We start from the raw sequence: 19,964 nt of genomic DNA, 5'->3' as shown, positions 1-19,964 counted from the left end.
CAGATCTAAGAATGCAATCACTCTAACTCAGAGACCTAAGACGTTTCATTCCTTGTGAGGAGAGAGCCTTCCATACCTGTGGCTCAGAGGAAACAGGTTCCTCAGGTTGTCTGTTGCTGGTATAGAGGTCAAAAGATGTATAAATGTGAAGCTACTGCTCTAAACCCATTGCTTCTCTAGGTGTTTCTACTACTGTCTATCACTTTTCAGGCAGAACAGAGACTATTCCATGTCTGTACACTGTTATGCAAATGAGCACATTCTGTGAGGCAAGTTGGCAATAAACGGTTTTTTGGTTTTTGGTAGAGACAAAAAAAAAGACAGAGTAGGAGCAGGCAAGAAGCCAACTCCTCTAATAGAGACTTCCCACCATAGAGAGTCCCTGAAGGCCTGGCCCTCCCTCCCATCAACCACCGCTGGCTAAGCCGCAGCCAGCAGGGGTATGAAGACCAAGATTTTTAAACGTGTTCGGGATATATAAACTTGTTCAATGTCTTGCTATGCCTCTGCTAACCATACCTCCATTAAAAAGCAAGTCCCTTACTTTCCACTTTGGATCACTCCCTGATGGATATAATCATTGACATTTTCCCTGGACCCCGTCTGTTTATTCACAGTGACTGGGATAAAAAAGATATGTGAGTGAAACCATACAGTATTTGTCTTTCTCTGACTTATTTCACTTAGCATAATACCCTCAAGGTCCATCCATGTTGTCACAAATCTACACAGAAGTTGAAATACAGCGATGTACACCTGAAATTTATATAATGTTAGAAACCAAGGTTACCTCATTAAAAAAAAAAAAAGATTATGTGAATAGTTCCTGAATTTTTGGTTCAGTCTACTTCGAGACCAACTGGCTGGCTGAAGAAAAACTAACAGAAACAACCCTGAAAACTGAGTAGCCTTCAGAAATTTACCTCAGCGTCTACCTTCTTTCCTCTCATCTCATGAACAGAAAGTACGGCCTGGTGCACTAGAGCAGAGCTTCTCAAAACTCGGGATGGGTGGAGCACTCTGAATTGGTTTACGATGCTCTTGGGCAGAAAACCATAAAATACTGATAGATTTAATTCTATCCTAAGGAATGTTACTGGTAGATTTTATAACTCCCCTCTATATATGCACTACAAAAATCACCATAGCAAACACATGGTCCATAAAAATGAAAATAAGCTATCAAATGAGGCAAGATAACCTTATTCACATTTTTCCACAAACATTCTTTGCCAACTCTTCAATTCTTTTGTCTACAAGGATTTCCTGGCAGACTCACGCTGCGAAGTCTGAGAAAAAGTTTTAGAGAACCTTTGACATAAGCTCCGAGAAACGCTTCAGGAATAAAAACAAAATTGAGATAGTTCTGTTCATTAATGTATTCTTTCCTGTGATTCAAGGAAAAACCTACTACTATTTTATCTGTGCAGAGGATAACTAGTTCCAGTATACTGTAGTTCAAGCAAAGCAAAATTGAGAAGCGTAATTCAAGGACCACTGTATTAGAGTCAAAGTCTGTATTGTCACAGCCTAAACTGCAACTCTCCTTTCTTTGGTCATTGTTGTTATTTCTTGTCCAACTTATAACTTTTTCTATATGTATTTTATGAACTTTCTATCAGTCTGTCTTTCTGGTTTACTGTTGAAATAAAAGTTAAATACATGTAATATAATAAAACCAATAATACATACACATGGTGAAAACTAGGCCCTACTCAAGGCCCTTTAAATACGTTGGTCTAACTTTCATAACAATCGTGCAAGGAGATATAACATTCCCACGTCACATATGAAGACACCAGGGCCCGGGCAGGTTGTGCGGCTGGCCCAAGGCCACGGAGCTACAGGCAGCAGAGCAGGAATTCAAACACAGGCCTATCAGGCTCCAAAGCCCAACTATACCACAGTCAACAGAAACATAATGAGACCCCCTGGAAAATGGGTTCAGAATGGTAATTTACTCACTTACTCTCACAAGGAGAATTTATTTAAACCTAAGCCCTCATAAAAAGAAAGTTTCAAGCAGCATTTATAATAACAATCCTAGGAAGTGGGACAACTAAAGTTGAAGCATTCCTTATAAGAAACGAGGACCATTTAACGTGGAGCGTACCTGCGAATCTCCAATGGCCAGAACCACAAGATCTCTAACGCCATCTCCGTCCAAGTCCGGCAGCACCACGCCTGGGGCGGCCAGGGTACCGTTGGATAAGTAGTCTGGTTTTAAAGTCCAAATGGCTTTCCCTAGGGAAGGACAAACAGGATGGTCACAGTTATGGCCTCCGGAGAAGGCAGACACAATGCTCCAAGGCCAGAAAAGAGAAACTCAGTGAGCTGAAAGACAGATGGCAGCTCTCATTTACTTCTTTCCTTTAGTTTTTATCTCAATGGGGAGGAAGGAAGCAGGGAGTATGAGCTGAAATCCTCAAGTATCTGGCTAACAAATCCATGTAATAATTTCACACCTAGAGTTTTTAGATAAAATGGAGGTGCTGAAGTCTCTTCAAGAAAGAGGAGCTTATTTGTCTGGGGCAGAGGAACTGATCTGTTAGAGATTATTCCAATTATTAAGGAACCATCCACAGGCGACCAACCCTCTCTCCTTCTACCATATGTTCACAAGAGCAAAGAAATCATAGGTTTCCAAAATGACTTCAGTTCTAGAGTTAACTTGTATTCCAATTTTTTTCACTCAGAAGTACCCCACCACCAAACTCCAACCTCTCAAACTGGGAAGGACGCTATTTATTCAACTGCACTCGAGTCCAAGGTGTTAACAAGCATACTGACAGTATATTTATGGTTCTGTAGGAACATTGCATTCAACTCTTTTTCCCTCCTTTTGCCATGTGTGTCTGAATGCAATAAGAAGTTAAAAGGCTAAATCAACACGCCTCAACAAACCTTGGTTTCTTCACTGACATGCTTTTACGTATTAATGCCCAAGTTTACACATGGCCCCCATGCATATCCAATATGAAGAGAGAGAGCTCAGCTGTCTTTGGTACAAAGAACAGGGTCGGGAAACTCTTTGGAAACCAAAGGCCTCAGGGCAGTTTCTGTTTGGGTAACTCAGGTCAGCCCCATCCTATCACCAAACAGGTTGAGCCGTGGATCTATTACTCAATCTCCTCAAACCATTTCTCTTGCTTCCCTTAATATCCACCTTCCAGAGAAGGAACTCAGACTTTCCACCACAGGAGACTGGAAAGGTCCCTTCCCCACCAGATTGTTCTGGTCTGAGATTATGGCTCCTTAGAGCAGAGATCTTCTGCGGCAAATGATCTTTACCTGATGTCGCATTGAATACACTGAGCATCTTGTGTGTCCCTGTTACGAGGCAGATGGTTTCAGCCACGCTTCCTGGCATCAGATCCATACATGTAACATCTCGGGCCTCCTCAGGGAGGGGAGTAGACCAGAGCGTGCTGCCATTCATCCCCGAAAGGCACACAAGAACAGCAGCTGGCCTTGAGACACCTAAAAGCACACAAGAGAGATGAGAGAGGAAAGGAGGCAGAAGAGATAGGAGGGAGAGATGAGCAGGCAGCCAGGAAACCAAAAGTAAATGGTGGAAGGCAGCAACCCACACCTGTGTATTCAGCTCCGTCCCATATTTCTGGCAACAAGGTCTGAAAGCAGAGCACTTGTCACAGCTGCTCAACACATCGTCATGTAAGACGAGAGGTTGTGGGCCTCTGCCAGGCTGCCTTGTATGCATCTCCACTCTTGCACCTTGCCAACACACTTGTCCACATTCTGTCCCCTCAGCCGCCACTAGAGTGATATCCTTAAGGATAAAGACTGTCACATTAATTTCTGTATCCTTGGTGCCTTGCAAAGTGCCTAGCACATACAGCAACCAACTGTCTGCTGAATAAAGACAGGAGCAAAATCAAGAATATGGGAAAGCAGTTGTTGAGAACAAAAGAATCAGGAGGGAAAGGTATGTTCAGCAAAGTGACACTGATCTAGAATATGTGCCGAACACATAAAATACCTAGATTCTAATCACCACTAGCAAATGCTGCCTGAGAGCAGAAAAAAATATTTTTTAAAAATAAATCCGAAGATTACACTTAGCAATGATCAGCAGGTCTTCCTGGTCTAGAGTTCCATGGAATCAGCTGATTTGGTCTCAGTCAGGAAAGAATACTTGGGAAAACTTCATACCCAGGTCCAAGGACAGCTGGTAAAGGATTAGAGCAGCTCAGCTCTCTAATAAATAATCCTTTATGTCACTTAATTAACACATCAGAGTAATGACTTTCTCTCTTGCCAGTTTTACATTCACTTTCCGAAGAGGGATAATGACCCATCTCACACAATTTCTACTTCCAGCAACAACTAATACAGATAAGAAAATGTGAGCCTTAGAGCGTCACTGTACTTACTCCTCAGTACTCTCATCTAAATATACAACCTAAAAACAAGTGACAAACTGTGGCTCACCGTTTCAGAGCTTGTTGCGAGACGCAGTGACACATATGACAAATCAGTCATAGATGTTAACTTCCAGACTTCCCAGGAATGCTGTGATTAATATACTGTGCTGTTCTTCCTACTTAATGACACTGCTTACTCCCTTTCAATTCTCAGACTCATCTTTCTCCAGGTGGTGATAGCTTATCCCCTCCCCACTAGACCATGACTCCTTGAGGCAGAAACCATGCTCATCTTGTTCAACTCAATATAAACACCACAGTTCTATATAAGATGCACAGCAGACATTCAACACACAGTTGTTGAATGAAGAGATGAACAAATGAACAAATTAAAAAACTAAATCCTTCTTATGCTCAGTGGCACAGGTCTTTGAACCCACTGGCTGGGGTTATGGGCACAGCAGTTTGGCATAAGGGTCAAAGACAGGAATTCCAGAACCAGCCTCCCAGGATTTTGATCCCAGCTCTACTAATTACCAGCTGTGGGATGTTGGGCAAGTTGCTTCACCTCACCATGTCTCAGTTTCCCCATCTGCAAATGGGATAAAATATAAACTACCTCATTGGATTGTGTTGAGGGATAAATTCATTCATCACATATGTCATGCACTCACAATGGTAAATAGCACATAGAAAGTACCGTATGTTAGCTATGTTATTATTTTTACAATCTGTGGCCAAATCAGGCCAGTCTATATTGAGTAAAAACCCATGACCTTGTCATTATGAGTCCTGATGTGTAGCAAACCATGCAAAATACCAAATGACTAAAACAAAAATCTCTAATTCTGAAAGTGGATGGGGGAAATTTTTACTTCAAAGACTAATGAGTCATAGGCAGGAAAAAAATCTAATTAAGATTCAACATCCTATAAAAGTCAGTTTCTTGGCTGGAGGTTCTCTCTGTAATAGATGTATGCCCAAACTGCTTCCACCTACTGCACAAGCCCCAGAAAGGTATTTCTGATAACATCAGAGAGGCACGCAGCCTACAATTCTCTAAAACATACTTAGATGTTTATTCCAGGGCCTGAATGATTAAAAAGTAGTTACGAGGGCAGCCTCGTCTCAAACTAGAGTTCCTGTATCAGTTTACAGACTGCAGTTCGAATCCCCTTTAACGGAGGTTGCAGGACAAACCAAAAGCCCCTATGTACCTAAGCTCAAAATGCACAAAATGCAACTTTTTTCTGCAGTTGACATGTACATTAGTTGGGGCTCCAGAAAACAGCAGGCTCAGTTAGGGTAAGTTGTGGAAGGTTCAATAATAAGCCTTTACAAAGATGTGGTCAGGGTGTAGAGGAACCACAAGGGAGTCCAGTCCCTCAAAACTGTTACCACTCACAGGCCCAAAGAGACAGTGGAGGAAGCAATTCCTGGAATCCAGAAAAAGAAAGTCCTGTAAGAGGACCACCTTGAGAGAGGCTGTGATCTATGATGAAGGATGCAGCCAGCCTGAGGTGACCCCAGCAAGGAGGAAGCCAGGGGAATACATACTGTCTCCTCACTCTCCTCCTTGCCTCCAGTTTCTTGCCTATGCTCCCCTTGGCCAAACCAAACTGGAAGTCTGCAGGCAGGGGATCCTGCTGATGTGATGTATACAGGCCAGCCTCCCATCCTGCAGAGAGCAGGAAAGAGAGAAGAGATAGAGGAGTAAACAGAAGGAGTAAAAGGAAAACACCCCATCAAGACGTATGTGTGTAAAGGTATGCTAGAACATGAACAAAAGCTTCCTGCCAGGGATGGGAAGGTAGGATAGAGTCAACATTTATTACAATCTAAGAGGCAACAGAAAACTGACTTGGAGAAAACTCAAGACCCTAAGTACTAATGCTCTTCACGGCAGGTGTGTGGACAAGCCACTTCTCTGGATCTCCAGTTCTTCACTGGATTGGGTGACCACTAAAAGCTCCCTCCAGCTAGAGCTCTCCACAATTTCTTGAAAGGAGCTTTACTTACACGCAGGAGTTTTCTGATGAGATTTATCGTGTATGGCAGATCTGTGATGACAATTCACTGCAGACCCTTTTCCACATGCCCCTCAGGAGACAAACCTGATGCCTTTTCTTAGCTCACAGCCCCCCCCACCCCCCAACAATGAGCTTCTCCCACTGCAGCCTATGGAAGACACATCTCTTACCGACTGCACTCCCATTCCTTGAAGCTACAAAGGAGAGAAGTACATCCCGCAGGCCATCTCCATTCACATCAGCCAACTCCAATGGAGACAGGTCCCCACCTGAGAAACACATTGAAAAAACCCTTAGCAAGTTACCACAAACCAGTTCTCTGCTCTAGGTTAAAAAGGCAATGGATGCAGAGCGCTGCCAGCACCTCCATAAAAACCAGGCAGACTTCTGTTTCCCAGGTAGGATAGAGTAGACACAATTCTGCCTATTCCTCTCACTAAGTACAGCTAAAATCCCTGGACATTATATATAAAACAAACATGAGAAGACTCGGTGGAGAGAAGGCAGACTAGCTAGGGACTGCAAGACCCAAGGAATGACAAGGTGATGATTCCCTGGGTCTTCTTTTGGCCTCATATATCCCAGCCAGGATGCTGCAGAAGCCAACAGGTACAGACAAAAGCCCCAAGAAAAGCTGGCTCCCTTGGCCAAAGGACCAGGAGGGGCACAGCACAGCAAGACAGAAAAATGTTAGATGAAAACTGCTCTACTCCAACTGAACACCACAGATAAGAGGCAGCCCCACCCCTACCCCACAGCAACGGCCAAGTGGGAGCCTAGACTTCCACCCTTGCCTGTAACAAGGCACCCTCCCCACCACCCCAGAGAAGGCCAGGTGGGGAGCCAGGACTTTCATCCCCACCTGGCAGTGACAAGGTAGGTAGTGCCACCCCGACCCCCAACAGTGGCGAGTCAGAGGATGCCTGCCAAATGTGGAGAGAACTCACCAGTGGCAGTGTAAACTGGTACAAACGCTATAGAAAGTAATTAAACATAAACCACTAGGACTGCTTCACTCCTAGGTTTATGCCCTAGAGAAATTCTTATACGTTGTATCAGGAAACATGCATAAGAATCTTCTCAGCAGCATTATCTATTTTTTAAAAAATAAAAGCCATCTAAATGCTCATCTACAGTAAAATGGATCGATATATCATGGGATGGTCACACCATGGAAAATTAGACTGGTGAAAATGAATAAACCGGTTACAATACATCAATACGGATGAGCCTCAAAGAATAAAGAACCAGCAAGTCAAAGAAGACTATATGATTATATTTATGTAAAGTTCAAAAACAGGCAAAATCAAAGAATATATAGTTTAGGGAGATATATCTATGTGGTAAAATTTTAAAGAAAAGTAAAGAAATATTGACAAAAAACTCAAGAGAGTGGAATCCTTTGGTGGACAGAGGAGGATATGGTAAGGAGGAAAACGGGATTTCAGAGGCCTTTATAACGTCCTATTTCTTAAACTGGGTGGAGGATATGCCAACAATTTGTTACTAGTCTTTACACTCTATATATATATTACAAGAGCTCAGTTAGAAAAATCAAAAAAGAAAGGAAGAGAAGGAGAGACATTCTGCGTGGTAGGAACATATCATAAGCCACATCCACCCAGTTTTGCCTTAAGAGAAAGCAAAAACGAGAACAGAGAACTCATCAGAAGACAATCCAACTAAGATCAGAGAAGTGTCAGAGATAAAATAGTTCTAGGCCGAGATGATACAGGGGTCTGGGAATATCGTAGAGGAAGGAAAATCTTTCCTCTACCCTCTTAGGGTTTCTAGTTGGGACTGATGTAAAACAGATTAACAAGAGAAAAGCACTCAAATTTCGTTTGATACGTACATACACATGGGAGTCCCCACAGGAAAATGAAGACCCAAGGAAGCGTCTAGACCTAAGCGCTTATATCCTAGGTTGAACAGAATGGCACCGTGGAAAAATAACTACAATACATGAGGAGATGACAGGAAGATAAGGGGTCTGTCTGCACAGACTTCCCTTGGCCTCAACGCCCCGTCTCTGGTGAGAAGAATGTTTCTTTCCTCCTGGTACAGGAAGGACATCTTTCACATGACAGTTTCATTTCCTGCTTTCAGGACAAATTGAAGGTCAGAGTGCCCTTCTTGCATCTGCTTTTTTCAACTGCCTTTAACTCAAAATAATCAACGTGCCAAAGTGACATGTTTCGGGGTGATGTGTTCTGAACCCCTTCAGCCTGATGCAGTTCACAAGAGACAGGACTGCTGAGCGCTGACAGGTTAGACCTAGTCCCCGTGACCGACCCAGAGCAAGCTGTTTTAAAGAAACCTGCTCCAAAATGAGACAAAATGGCTAGAATTACTTGAGTAGCACCACGCTAACCATTAGCAGCAAGACAGAAAAGTTGCTGCAAGAAAGCAACTCTCTTGTATGTACTTGAAATTATGTTAAAATTCAAATGAGGTCAGGCCTCTATAATTAACAAATGCCTGAGGGTCCTACAAGAGCACTGGCCTCTGGTCTGGCCAGGCCTGGAGCCTCACCCTTCTCTGCCAACAGCCCTTCCGACAGCTCTGCTCTCCCCTAGTGCCAGCTACGTAGCAGGACCCACCAAACCAATGCTCTGCCCTCTCTGCATCTCACTAAGACCAAGGCTAACACACACAACAAAGCAGTGATCTTCCCAAGTTTTGAAAGCTGGATCAATCCATCTTTTTGTTTTATTTCAAAGCTTAACCTTCTAGCTACCTCCCCACACAGGGGGAAAAAATGCTGTATGACACACATTAATCTTTAAAGACTCAGAGGAAATTTTCAGTGTAATCAGAAATCTTACAGGATTACGCGTAATCATGAAGTTTTACGGAATTGGGCCAGAAAATCCTGCAACTCACCTCCCTGGGGGCCCAAGTGGCGGCTCCAAGTGCTATGCAGATCCCTGGGAGGACAGGGGATCAGGAAAGCACACACAAGCACCAGGATCATTGAGATCACCAGAGTCAGCAGAAAGACCGATGTGCGCACATAAGATACAATGGAAGAGGTTGCCTTCTGCTCCAGGCCCCCAAGTGGGTCCGAGGGGTAGCCCTCTGCGGTGACCTCCAAATGACGTGGCTTTGCAGCCCCGGCAACCTCAGCATCCGAGTCGGGCTCTGGTGCTTCTCCCAGAGGACTCTTCCCATTTTTGACCCCTCCATTTTTCTGCTGCAGGTTAAGCACAAGATCATCCTCACTCTCGTCGCTGTCAGCCTGTGTGAGCGGATCATACTCCCCCAGGTCCGGGCTCTTCTTCCCTGAAAAGACAGATAGAGTCAAGGAGAATGAGGAAGGAGAAACCCTCTCCAAACACACGGCAACTGCAAACACCTAGGAGAACAGAGAAAACAACGAATCTAGGTTTTCAAGTCTGGACCTGCATGGCTACCTATAAAACAGATGCCGGCAAAGGGGATGAAGAATGGGGGAAAAAAGAAAATCACAGTGTTCTCGAATTACTGCTTTCAAATGAGTAAAAAAATTGGAAAAGAAACAAAGAAAGTAGCAAATTTCAAATACCTTTTTAGTTAAAAAAAAAAACCTCTCAATTTGTTTGCATCTCACTAACAAAAAAGACCACAGCTCTTGTATCAAACCTCCATGTGCCTAATGTGCATATTGTGCATATTTCTTGCCATGTTCTTGGATCTGTGATGTTCCAATCTTTCCTGGGATTTCCTAAACTTTGAGAACAATTGCTCTCTGTACACTGCTGCTCACAGCGCAATATTTGCGTGGCTTCCCCATTGTCTCTATGGAAACACTTAGACCGTCAAACATTAAATGTCACCTGGAGATGCTTTAATGAAACTCCCTTCTGAGAACCCTCCTGTGATTCTAGTGCCCTTTTAGTACATGTCCCGGTCACCGGTGTTTACCTTCTGCCCACGTGTTCTGGGAGGGGCGGGATGGAGCAGGGATGCAGAAGCAGAGGACTTGTATTGAAGCTGGTTTACACAACAGGCACCCTGTTTTTACTTAGACCTGTGCTTATTTAGGGTGGCGAAGAGGTGGAAATTACCCGAGGGCTTAAGCATGCCTCCGCCCTAGCCACCCCTTGGCCCTCACTGCCAACGACTGGATGATTTTACGCCTTTATTTCATGCTACAACCAAGTAAAAACCAAGAAAAAGTTTCTGTTTTTTGAAATTATCTGGTCACCTGTTACTAACGTAAACTCTATTGTTAAATCTTTTGTTAAGAAGAAATATAAAAAAGAATATACAACCCAGCTAATAAAAAAGGGAAAAAGAAGGGGCCGGCCTGGTGGTGCAGCAGTTAAGTTCGCACGTTCTGCTTCTCGGCGGCCCAGGGTTCACCGGTTCGGATCCCAGGTATGGACATGGCACCGCTTGTCAGGCCATGCTGTGGTAGGCGTCCCACATATAAAGTAGAGGAAGATGGGCACGGATGTGAGCTCAGGGCCAGGCTTCCTCGGCAAAAAGAGGAGGATTGGCAGCAGATGTTAGCTCAGGGCTAATCTTCCTCAAAAAAAAAAAAACTTTAAAGAAAAGGGAAAAAGAATTCTTGATGCTCAGTCTCTTCCTCTGCTCACTGTGATCTGGAATGATGGCACTCCATACATACGTCTCAGTTTGCTCTAAGACACAAAATGAAGCAATAAAACACTATACTGAGATCAATATGGGAATTAAAATCTTTAGTGTGAAGTTTAGCGTTTGGTACAAAGAAAGTCAATAAATGTTTGATTAAAAAATGAACACTCCAGAGAATTATTTTAAACATTAAGTACTATGCAAAAAACACACAGAAGATACTGAGTAATCTAGCATTCTATTAACTAGAAATTTCTATGTACTTTCAATTTCAAAGCTATTCATTTTGTCCAATAAATACTGGATTTGATTTTTTTTTTTTTTTTGAGGAAGATTAGCCCTGAGCTAACTACTGCCAATCCTCCTCTTTTTGCTGAGGAAGACTGGCCCTGAGCTAACATCCATGCCCATCTTACTCTACTTTACACATGGGATGCCTACCACAGCATGGCTTTTGCCAAGTGGTGCCATGTCTGCACCCAGGATCTGAACCGGCGAACCCGGGGCTGCCAAGAAGCAGAATGTGCGACCTTAACTGCTGCACCACCGGGCCGGCCCCAAGGACCTGATTTTTAAAGGCATAAATTGTAAGAAATAAACCAATTATTAGCAATTTAATTCAAAATAGTACTTCAAGGACATGCCACAGAGTCAGTACAGATTCAAGATAACCTCTAATTTATACACCTACTTCATGAACCAAATTATTTTATTAATTAGGGCATATCATTTCCTACCCATCCCAGGTAACTTTATTTATAATAATTTGCAAACAGAACCACAGGTGGTTGTAATAAAATTAACTCTAATACTTTTCAAATTGTTTTTTTTGAACTAAAAGAATACATCTGACAGGATAAAAACAAATGTGCTATATACATACAATGGAATATCATTCAGCCTTAAAGAGTAAGGAAATTCTGACACCCGCTACAACACAGATGAATCCTGAGTACATTATGCTAAGTGAAATAAGCCAGTCACAAAAGACAGACACTGTATGACTCCGCTTATCTGTAGTCAAATTCATAGAAACAGAAAGTAGAATGGTGGTTTCCAGGCCCTGGGGTAGAGGTCAATGGGGAGTTGTTATTTAAGGTATATAAAGTTTCAGCTTTGCAAGATGAATGAATTCTGGAGATGAGTTGCACAACAGTGTGAATATAATTAACAATACCGAACCGTACACTCAAAAATGTTTAAGATAGTAAATTTTGTTATCCGTACTTTATCACAATTTTAAAAATTTTAAAAATAAATACACCTGACAAAGAGGAACACACATACCCAGCAGCCCCAAACCTCAGGGTCGGAAGAGATTTTGAGGATCACATAATCCGCCCCCACCCCTATTTCAAACTCGCAACTCCTTACAAACACCCACCAAGCAGTCACTCAGCTCAAAGGAAATGCATTTTTATTGTACCAAAGACTATCACAGGCAGGAAGAAAACTGGCTGCATATGCTACAGAAAATTATAAAATCTTTAATAAACCTATAAAAATAATTTGAGAGCATTCTTTAAAAAACAAAGCTGCTGTTAAATTGGTCCTTTAAAAAGATTAGATGCTTCTACATCATGATGGCAAAGGAAGGTATTTCTGTCAGTCCCCTCCCTAAAACCAAGAGGAGGGGATTAAAATAGAAAAAAATAGAAAACAGCCACATTCCCAAACTACAACTTATGAAAAACTGTTGCCAAGTGCAGTGAAACTGGTATCCAATTGACAAAGCACAGGAAGAATAGACACATATATCTCAGGTCTCCAGCAACAGCAGAGTTCACAGAAGTAACAATGACGACGACAACGATGATGACAATGATGATAACTGGAAATTCACTGAGCGCCTACCATTCCAGGCACTGGTTCAAGTACTTACATGTATTAATTCATTTAATCCTCACAACCCTAGGAGGTAGGTATTATTATTATCCCCCTTTTATCAACAAGAAAATTTTTCGAAAATATAGAGAGGTAAGTGCCCTAAGATCACAGAACTAGAAATAAGAGCCAGGATCCAAACTCAGGCAATTGAATTACAGAGTCCACCGTTCTAACCACTAAGTTATACTACCACGTTTGTTCCACAGATATATAGCTAAACCAGTAACCTCTTGCTTGGAAAGTCAAAATGTGGGGTCCCAGAAGCACCAATGAGCCCCATTCAACACCAGAGAGTCAAAGTGAGGTTAAGACTGAGTGAGAAAAAGCATGAGCCTCTCTCTTTACAAGAAGTGAGCTAGGCGGTCAGCAGAGTGGGCTAGAAAAGCAACTGGAAGCACAATCAGTTCTGAAGAGATGGATTTTTTTTTTTTTTTTTTTGACAGCCTGGGTCCAATCAGGAGACAGAAACTAGATAGCATCGAGGACAGGTTTAATATAAACAAACATTAAACAATGATAGGAGAGTAAATAGATGGCAAGGGAACTCTACCAGGTAGCTAGGATAGATAGACTGCATCCAAGGAAGGAGAAACTTGGTATTTAAAGGGCCCAGGTCCACTTTCAGAGCTCAGGCAACAAAGGGGAAGGTGGAGCTCAGGGGTGATAAACTGAAAACCGGCACAAGAAACAAGGAGAAGTAAATGTTGTATCAGCACTCTCAGGCCCTGTGACACACCAGCAGCCCCACTAGCCGGGATAGAGACATCCACGAGGGAGAGCACTGGTGGGAAAGGGACCTGAGTTAACAGGTGGAGATGAAATTCCAGCTTCCGGCTGCCCTGGTGCACTCCCCGGGCCCCAGGCTCAGCCCATATCTGAGCCAACAGCTAGCTGTGAAACAACTGCCCATTTAAATATGATTAATAATCAAAAAGGAGCCATCACTAGAACTCATTCTGTAAGATACTAAACAGTTCTACATTCAAGAAAGAATTTACAGCAAAACATAGCAAACAAAATCAGCTCAAGAACAAGTGCTGGACAAACCATACCATGAAATGGAAGAAATAATGAACAGATACTTCCCGGTGAGATCCAAGAAATTAAAGAAAATAGGCTTCTCTGAAATAAGGGCTCAAAGAAAAAGCATAACCTTTCTAAGAAGGAATGACAATTCAATAGAGATGAAAAGTAAACAGACAGGGCTGATCCTCATCGGGACCAGCAAAAATAACAGACACGGCTGAAAACAGAGTCAGAGCCATAAACGGTGGACTGGAGAAAATCAAGCAAAATGAAACGGAAATAACAATGGCTGGCAGTTCTGAGCATTTACTATGTACTCTTCCAAGCCCTGGTAATGCCTCATCTTTGTACATCTTCATAACAGCTCTTTGAGGTAGACACATCGTTACCTCCATTTTAAAGATGAGGAGGGGACCGGCCCCATGCTGCGTGGATAAGTTCCCATGCTCTGCTTTGGTGGCCCAGGGTTTCGCTGGTTTGGATCCTGGGTGCGGACATGGCACAGCTCGTCAGGCCATGCTGAGGTGGCGTCCCACATAGCACAACCAAAGGCACTCACAACTAGAATATACAATTATGTACTGGGGGGCTTTGGAGAGAAGAAGAAGAAGGAAAAAAAAAAGGAAAAAGAGTGGCAACAGATGTTAGCTCAGGTGCCAATCTTTAGGAAAAAAAATAAATAATAAATAAATAAATAAAGATGAGGAAACTTAAGTTTGGAAGTTTAAGTAACTGGCCCATAGTTAAACAGCAAGTAAGTAACACTGCAAGGATTCAAACCTAGGCAGCCTGGCTTCGAGGTCTGAACTGACTAGCTATGTGCCTCCTCTGGAAAAGATCAAGGCTTTATTTAAAAAGAATGAAAAGAAAGGGACAGATAGCACAAAGGTGACCCAATATACGCATAACCGAAGAAGAGAACAGAAAAGAAAATGGAACCAAAAACAATATTTAAAAGATACATCCAAAAAGTTCCTGCAATAAAGCAAGACCTAAAACTGTAGAATAAAGGGTACACTGAGTCCCAAGAAAAACTGATGCATCGTAATCACTATTGAAACATGTCCTAGTAAAGGCACCGAACTTCAAAAACAGAGAAAGAATCCTATGAGCAGCCCAGCTAAGGGAAAAAGAATTGAGACACTAATGATAGGAACAAATATCAGGCTGACTTCTCCACAGTTACATACATTACAAAATATAGTGCAGCAATGTGTAAAACGTCCTCTGAGAAAGAACACAGGGTACAAAGTTTAAGACCTCTGACCCAGACAGGACATCTTTGAAGTATAAAGGCAAGCATGCGAGAACTCAGAGACTACCAGGCTCTCGAGTCTTTCCTTAAAAGATCATAGAAGAGTAGGGCCAGTTCTTGACCTAACTCTTGAGAAGGATATTTACTGTTACCTGATTAATATATAGTTTTTCAGATAGTGCAAAGACAAACTTCAGCTTAATTATTACGGACTGCAAGTTTTGATGAGAGAACTCCTAAGTCAACAATTTTTCAATCTATTTACAGAAGACAGCAAGAGAGAGTGACGTATAGAGTACAGTGACTGGCCTGAAGTTATACTTGAGCTGAGGAGCTGGAAACATTCACACTTCACAGCTCACTTCTCTGCTGATTTCAACCACCACTCAGATTTTTTAGTCAATGAAAGGCTCTCAAGAATAAAAGTGAGGACAGCGATTTCATAATACATCTATATAAATGAGCTTTCCATGGCTATCACTTTTCCGCTTGGGAAGACCAAAGATGCTGGTTAAATAGTATTCCCAAAATGATATAGAAGAAAACATAAATAGGCAGGAGATGCAAGTGTGCCACCCTCGAATGGCTCCAGGGAAATATACTATGATATACTATTCTATAACAGTATTATACTATACACAGACTATACCATACACTTTACCACAACTAAAGGTAAAGATTTCACATCATGGATTAGTTGATCCAAGTTACACATAATAAAACAAACCATTATAATAATACTGTGCTCTGATATTCCCTTCAGTGTTTGACCTTCAAACTTTAAAAGAGACTAAAAAAATATATACTTAAGAGATAAGCTGTCCCACAGGCTGCTTTATGAATGTTACATTGTCCTTCTGTTACTAATTAACCTCATTCTATGCATGTGAGCCAAACATCTTTCTATCCTGGGCTTCTGGAAGGCTCTAAGGCTGAAATACATTCCCAGCACCTGTTCTTTCTTCATGAGGCTGACAACATCTGTCATCAGCCCGGTTACCTCAGGCCTCCCTTCAGGTATCACATTCACAAATGATCACGGTGCTAATGATGATAATAACAACAGCTAACACTTACTGAATAATTACCGAGCCAAAGGTTAACAAACCTCTCACGCACATCCATCTCTCCCACTATGCCAAATAACCCTATGAGGTAAATACATAGAAGAGTGTGTGGCACAGAGTGAATGTTCCATAAAAACATTATTATTACACATGAAGAAACTAAAGCTGAATGAGATGAAGTAACTCATCTGGTAAAGAATGCATTTGAACCCAAGCCTGTCTCAGGCTCTTAGTCACCATTCTAGTCTGCTTCCTTACACATAAAAATAGTGAGGATGTCACTGTGGTGATCATTTCTCAATATACACAAATGTCAAATCATTATGTTGTACCCCTGAAACTAATATACTGTAATATTATATGTCAATTATACCTTAATTTGAAAAAAAACCAGTGAGGATTAACTAAGGTAACAACACAGTAGCCAAACAGGACAGCAGCCTCACAGTCCCAATGACAAGATATCTAAAAAGAGCTATGAGAAAGCAACAACTTCTCCCTAATAGAAAAGCTAAAAATTTTATTTGGGGTGGAGGAGAGAAAGGGCAAGAGGGAGACAAGGAAAAAAAACGACCACATTACATAAAAGAACATATGGTTGTCTGTCCTATCTGGGCCAAAAACAGTATCACACACACCTGACTGCTCAGGGCCAAGCTGCTGTCCTCACACAGGCCCCAGGCCCAGACTGTGCTTTCCCTACCCTGTCTGTCAGCCCACGTCACTGCAACTGAATACTCCAGAGAGTAAGAACACACAGCCTCAGGATCTGACAATGCAAACGAGCTCAAGAGTTTCAAAAGCAAGATTTTCCTGCATTCCCATCCTCAGAGAATACCAATTCCGTATGCTGAAAAAAAAACTGGGAATCTAAAAGAAATAAAGAAATAAAGCTAAACATGATCATCCTACTTAGAATACACTGGACTACACTCTTCAAAGTTAATTAATCCTCAGGTAAAGGGACATGTCCCACATTTCATTGCAAGTTACATACACATTCCAAGATAGATATTATCAATGTTCCTTCCAATGTTCTCATGAGTGCATGTGAAAAAAAAAATGTCTGAGGTCATGAAGTCTGGGGACAGAAATGCAAATTCATATCAAATTCATATCCAACCCAGTGTCATCCATGGCACAATACAGCACCCTGGACGCTCCTTGAGAACAAGGACGCTGCGATCTCGGCAGCCTTATACTGGACCTCCACCAGACACCCAATGAGCCCTTTCTAACATGTCAGTGAAAGGAACTGCTTTTCCCACTGACATCTTAAGTTATCAGCAAACAAGTGTTTATAGTTTAATGTTTAAAATTTATTTAGGTAGAACCATAACATTTTTTAAAGCCATAACGTTTAAAATTTATTTGGGCAGAATACATATACTTTTATTAAAATAGCAAGTTTCTAGCAGCACAGTCCCATTCCGGAGGTTTAAGAGAAAGGGAAAAAAAAAAAAAACTTGGAGCTGCTGCCCAAAGTCCTGAATTAGCTCTGGAAGCTGTCATCACCACCAGTGCCTCCTTAAAGAATATTCCGTCCAGTATCTGCAACATGCGGTGCCAAATCATTTCTCTCATAAGTGCTTAGCCTCGACAGCCAGAGGCTGACCAAGTGGAATCAAAAGCCCAGGATGTAGAGTCAAAAGACCCTCTGTGTTCAAGTCCAGGCTTTTCCAATTGGACAAGTCAATTAGCCAAATAACTCTCATTTTCCTCTTCTGTAAACTAGAAGGAGAAGTCCCTGTCCCACCTACCTCATGGCTGCGTCAATGTAGTTATTAAGTGCAGAGGCTACTCCCGAGGGTCTCTTGTCGCCCTGCCGCTCCCTGCCCCCGCCCAGGTCCAGCCCAAGACAGCGGGAGCTGGAGACCCTGCGGTACATCCTTCGCGGCGCTCGGGAAAGGATGCTCCCTTCACCAGCCCACCCCTTGGGACGGCGGCGACTCGCGCTCTGACAGTCGCCGGCGCCAGCGCGCCCACCCGCTCCCGGTCACCTGCCCCGCGCGCCTCCAGCGGCCCCTCGCCCCGAGTCTCCCAGGCTCGCCCCACGCCCGCGACCCGCCACTCGCCGGGCGCCCGTCTCGCCCCCTGGTGGCGCATGGACCCTAGCCCGCGGGGGCTGCATCGCGTCGCCTCCGCGCCTCTGCAGCTCCGCCCAGGTTGGAGCCAGGCCCCAACCGGCTTCGCCCCCAGAGCCTGGCCTCCCTGTCTCCCCAGGCCCAGCGCGGGCCGGGTGGTCGCGAGGCTGCGCCTCCTTACCCGGGAGCTTAAGCGCTCTGGACAGCACGGTCGCCATGGCTGAGGTCCCAGTGCGCGTGCGCGCGCCCGCGTCCTGCCGGGAAGTGTAGTTCGGCGCGGGTCGTGCGCGCGTCTGGGACCTGGAAAGGTGGGAGCCGCGCAGCCGAGGAGGGCCGGGAGGAGGCGCCGGGCTGCGGCATCCGCAGCCACGTGCCAGCGTCTGCAGCCTTTTCTCCCGCCCACTCCGAGCCGGACCCCTTGCTTGGCTGGTAGCTTTGCCACTCTGAGTCTCGCTTTCCTCCTCAGTGAAATGGGGAAATAAAAACTAGCCCCTAGGCTTGCAGGGAGAAAGGAATGAGACGGATATTAACGGAGGCTCGGGTTGTGAAATGCGCTTGGGCTTTGGAGTCAAACAGACGGGATTTGAATCTTGCCTGCATCTTTTACTCATTGGGCCATCTTAGACAAGTCACTTGGTATGACTAAGCTTCAGCTTCATTTTTAAAATGGAGACTGTACTACCTATTTCGCAAGCTTACTGTGAGAATTTATGTTTCTTAGGCAAAGATGGAGGTTTCCTGGAGCACTAACACTCATCTCTTGTTACCAGTTCTTTCCAGGTGTCTGCTCAGCACCCTACCCCTCAGCTTCTTGCGTGAAGGGTCTAGGAAGCAAGAACTCACCTGCCTCTTCCCCACAGGCACCAAGGGATCAGCATTTTAGTTATGCTGAAGATGTTATTTATCTTAGAACTAGAACGGACCTTAGATGCCATCTAGTCCACCCTCGTTTTATTGAAAAGAAAACTGAGATCTAGAAAGGTGATGTGACAACTTAGTGTCAAACAAAAACTCTAAGATACCTCTCGCTAGGATGCCGCCTCATTCCCATGAGAACCCATCAATAGGACTATCTCGTGGGTGTAATCAGAGAGTCTATAACAGCCATCCCCACCACCCTTTTCCCCACGAAAAAATGTGACCAATTCTGACAGAGCACAAATTCTGGAGCCAGGCCACATGAGGTCAAATCCCAGCTCCACCATTTCCTAGCCTCCAGATCTAGGACTAGTTACTTAATCTCTGTCTACCTCAGTTCCCTCATTTGCAAAATGGGGATGAAATAGGTCCAATTCCACTGAGTTGTCCTGAGAATTAAGTCCATACATTCAAAGTACTTAGAACAGCGCATGGCACCTGGTGTTTTATAAGTGTTAGCTCTTCTTTATATTAATAATTTATTAATTTTTGACAATTTAATCACTTAATAACAGATAAATTTTATAATATTTTGATGAGTTCGTAATTTATTTATTTATTCTTTCAGCATTCAACAATACCCAAAATTTCTACTGTTTGCCACTTCTCTGGAGGTATGGTTAAAAACCATACTGTACATCTATGTAGGTCATCTAGGAGGAAAAGGACTACAAGTCACAATAAGCCAGTAGTGGCGTGCCTGATATCAGATTAGCTAACTGGACACA

The 19,964-nt window shown here is 43.3% G+C and overlaps 1 protein-coding gene across 2 annotated transcripts in view; it reads right to left on the bottom strand.

Moving 5' to 3' along the window:
* The window catches only part of FAM234B (family with sequence similarity 234 member B), a 32,745-nt gene extending 13,876 nt beyond the window's left edge, over positions 1 to 18,869 (bottom strand). The window contains exons 1-5 of one of the 2 annotated variants that reach the window (XM_023643147.2): positions 18,500 to 18,869; positions 9,302 to 9,700; positions 6,586 to 6,684; positions 3,292 to 3,480; positions 2,114 to 2,244 (exon numbers count right to left, since the gene is read on the bottom strand). In XM_023643147.2, coding sequence (XP_023498915.1) covers positions 2,114 to 2,244; positions 3,292 to 3,480; positions 6,586 to 6,684; positions 9,302 to 9,700; positions 18,500 to 18,536 — 855 coding nt within the window. In that variant the 5' untranslated portion in view covers positions 18,537 to 18,869. Of the gene's footprint in view, positions 1 to 2,113; positions 2,245 to 3,291; positions 3,481 to 6,585; positions 6,685 to 9,301; positions 9,701 to 17,994; positions 18,324 to 18,499 lie in introns of those variants that run through there. The other variant, XM_070269930.1, reaches the window with a different exon arrangement.
* Positions 18,870 to 19,964: the final 1,095 nt, after the last annotated feature.

The sequence above is a fragment of the Equus caballus genome, chromosome 6 (genome assembly GCF_041296265.1).
Source record: "Equus caballus isolate H_3958 breed thoroughbred chromosome 6, TB-T2T, whole genome shotgun sequence".
In the NCBI taxonomy this organism is placed as follows: Eukaryota; Metazoa; Chordata; class Mammalia; order Perissodactyla; family Equidae; genus Equus; species Equus caballus.
The sequence above is the reverse complement of the archived record's forward strand: the minus strand, read 5'-3'. Positions and strand labels throughout refer to the sequence as shown.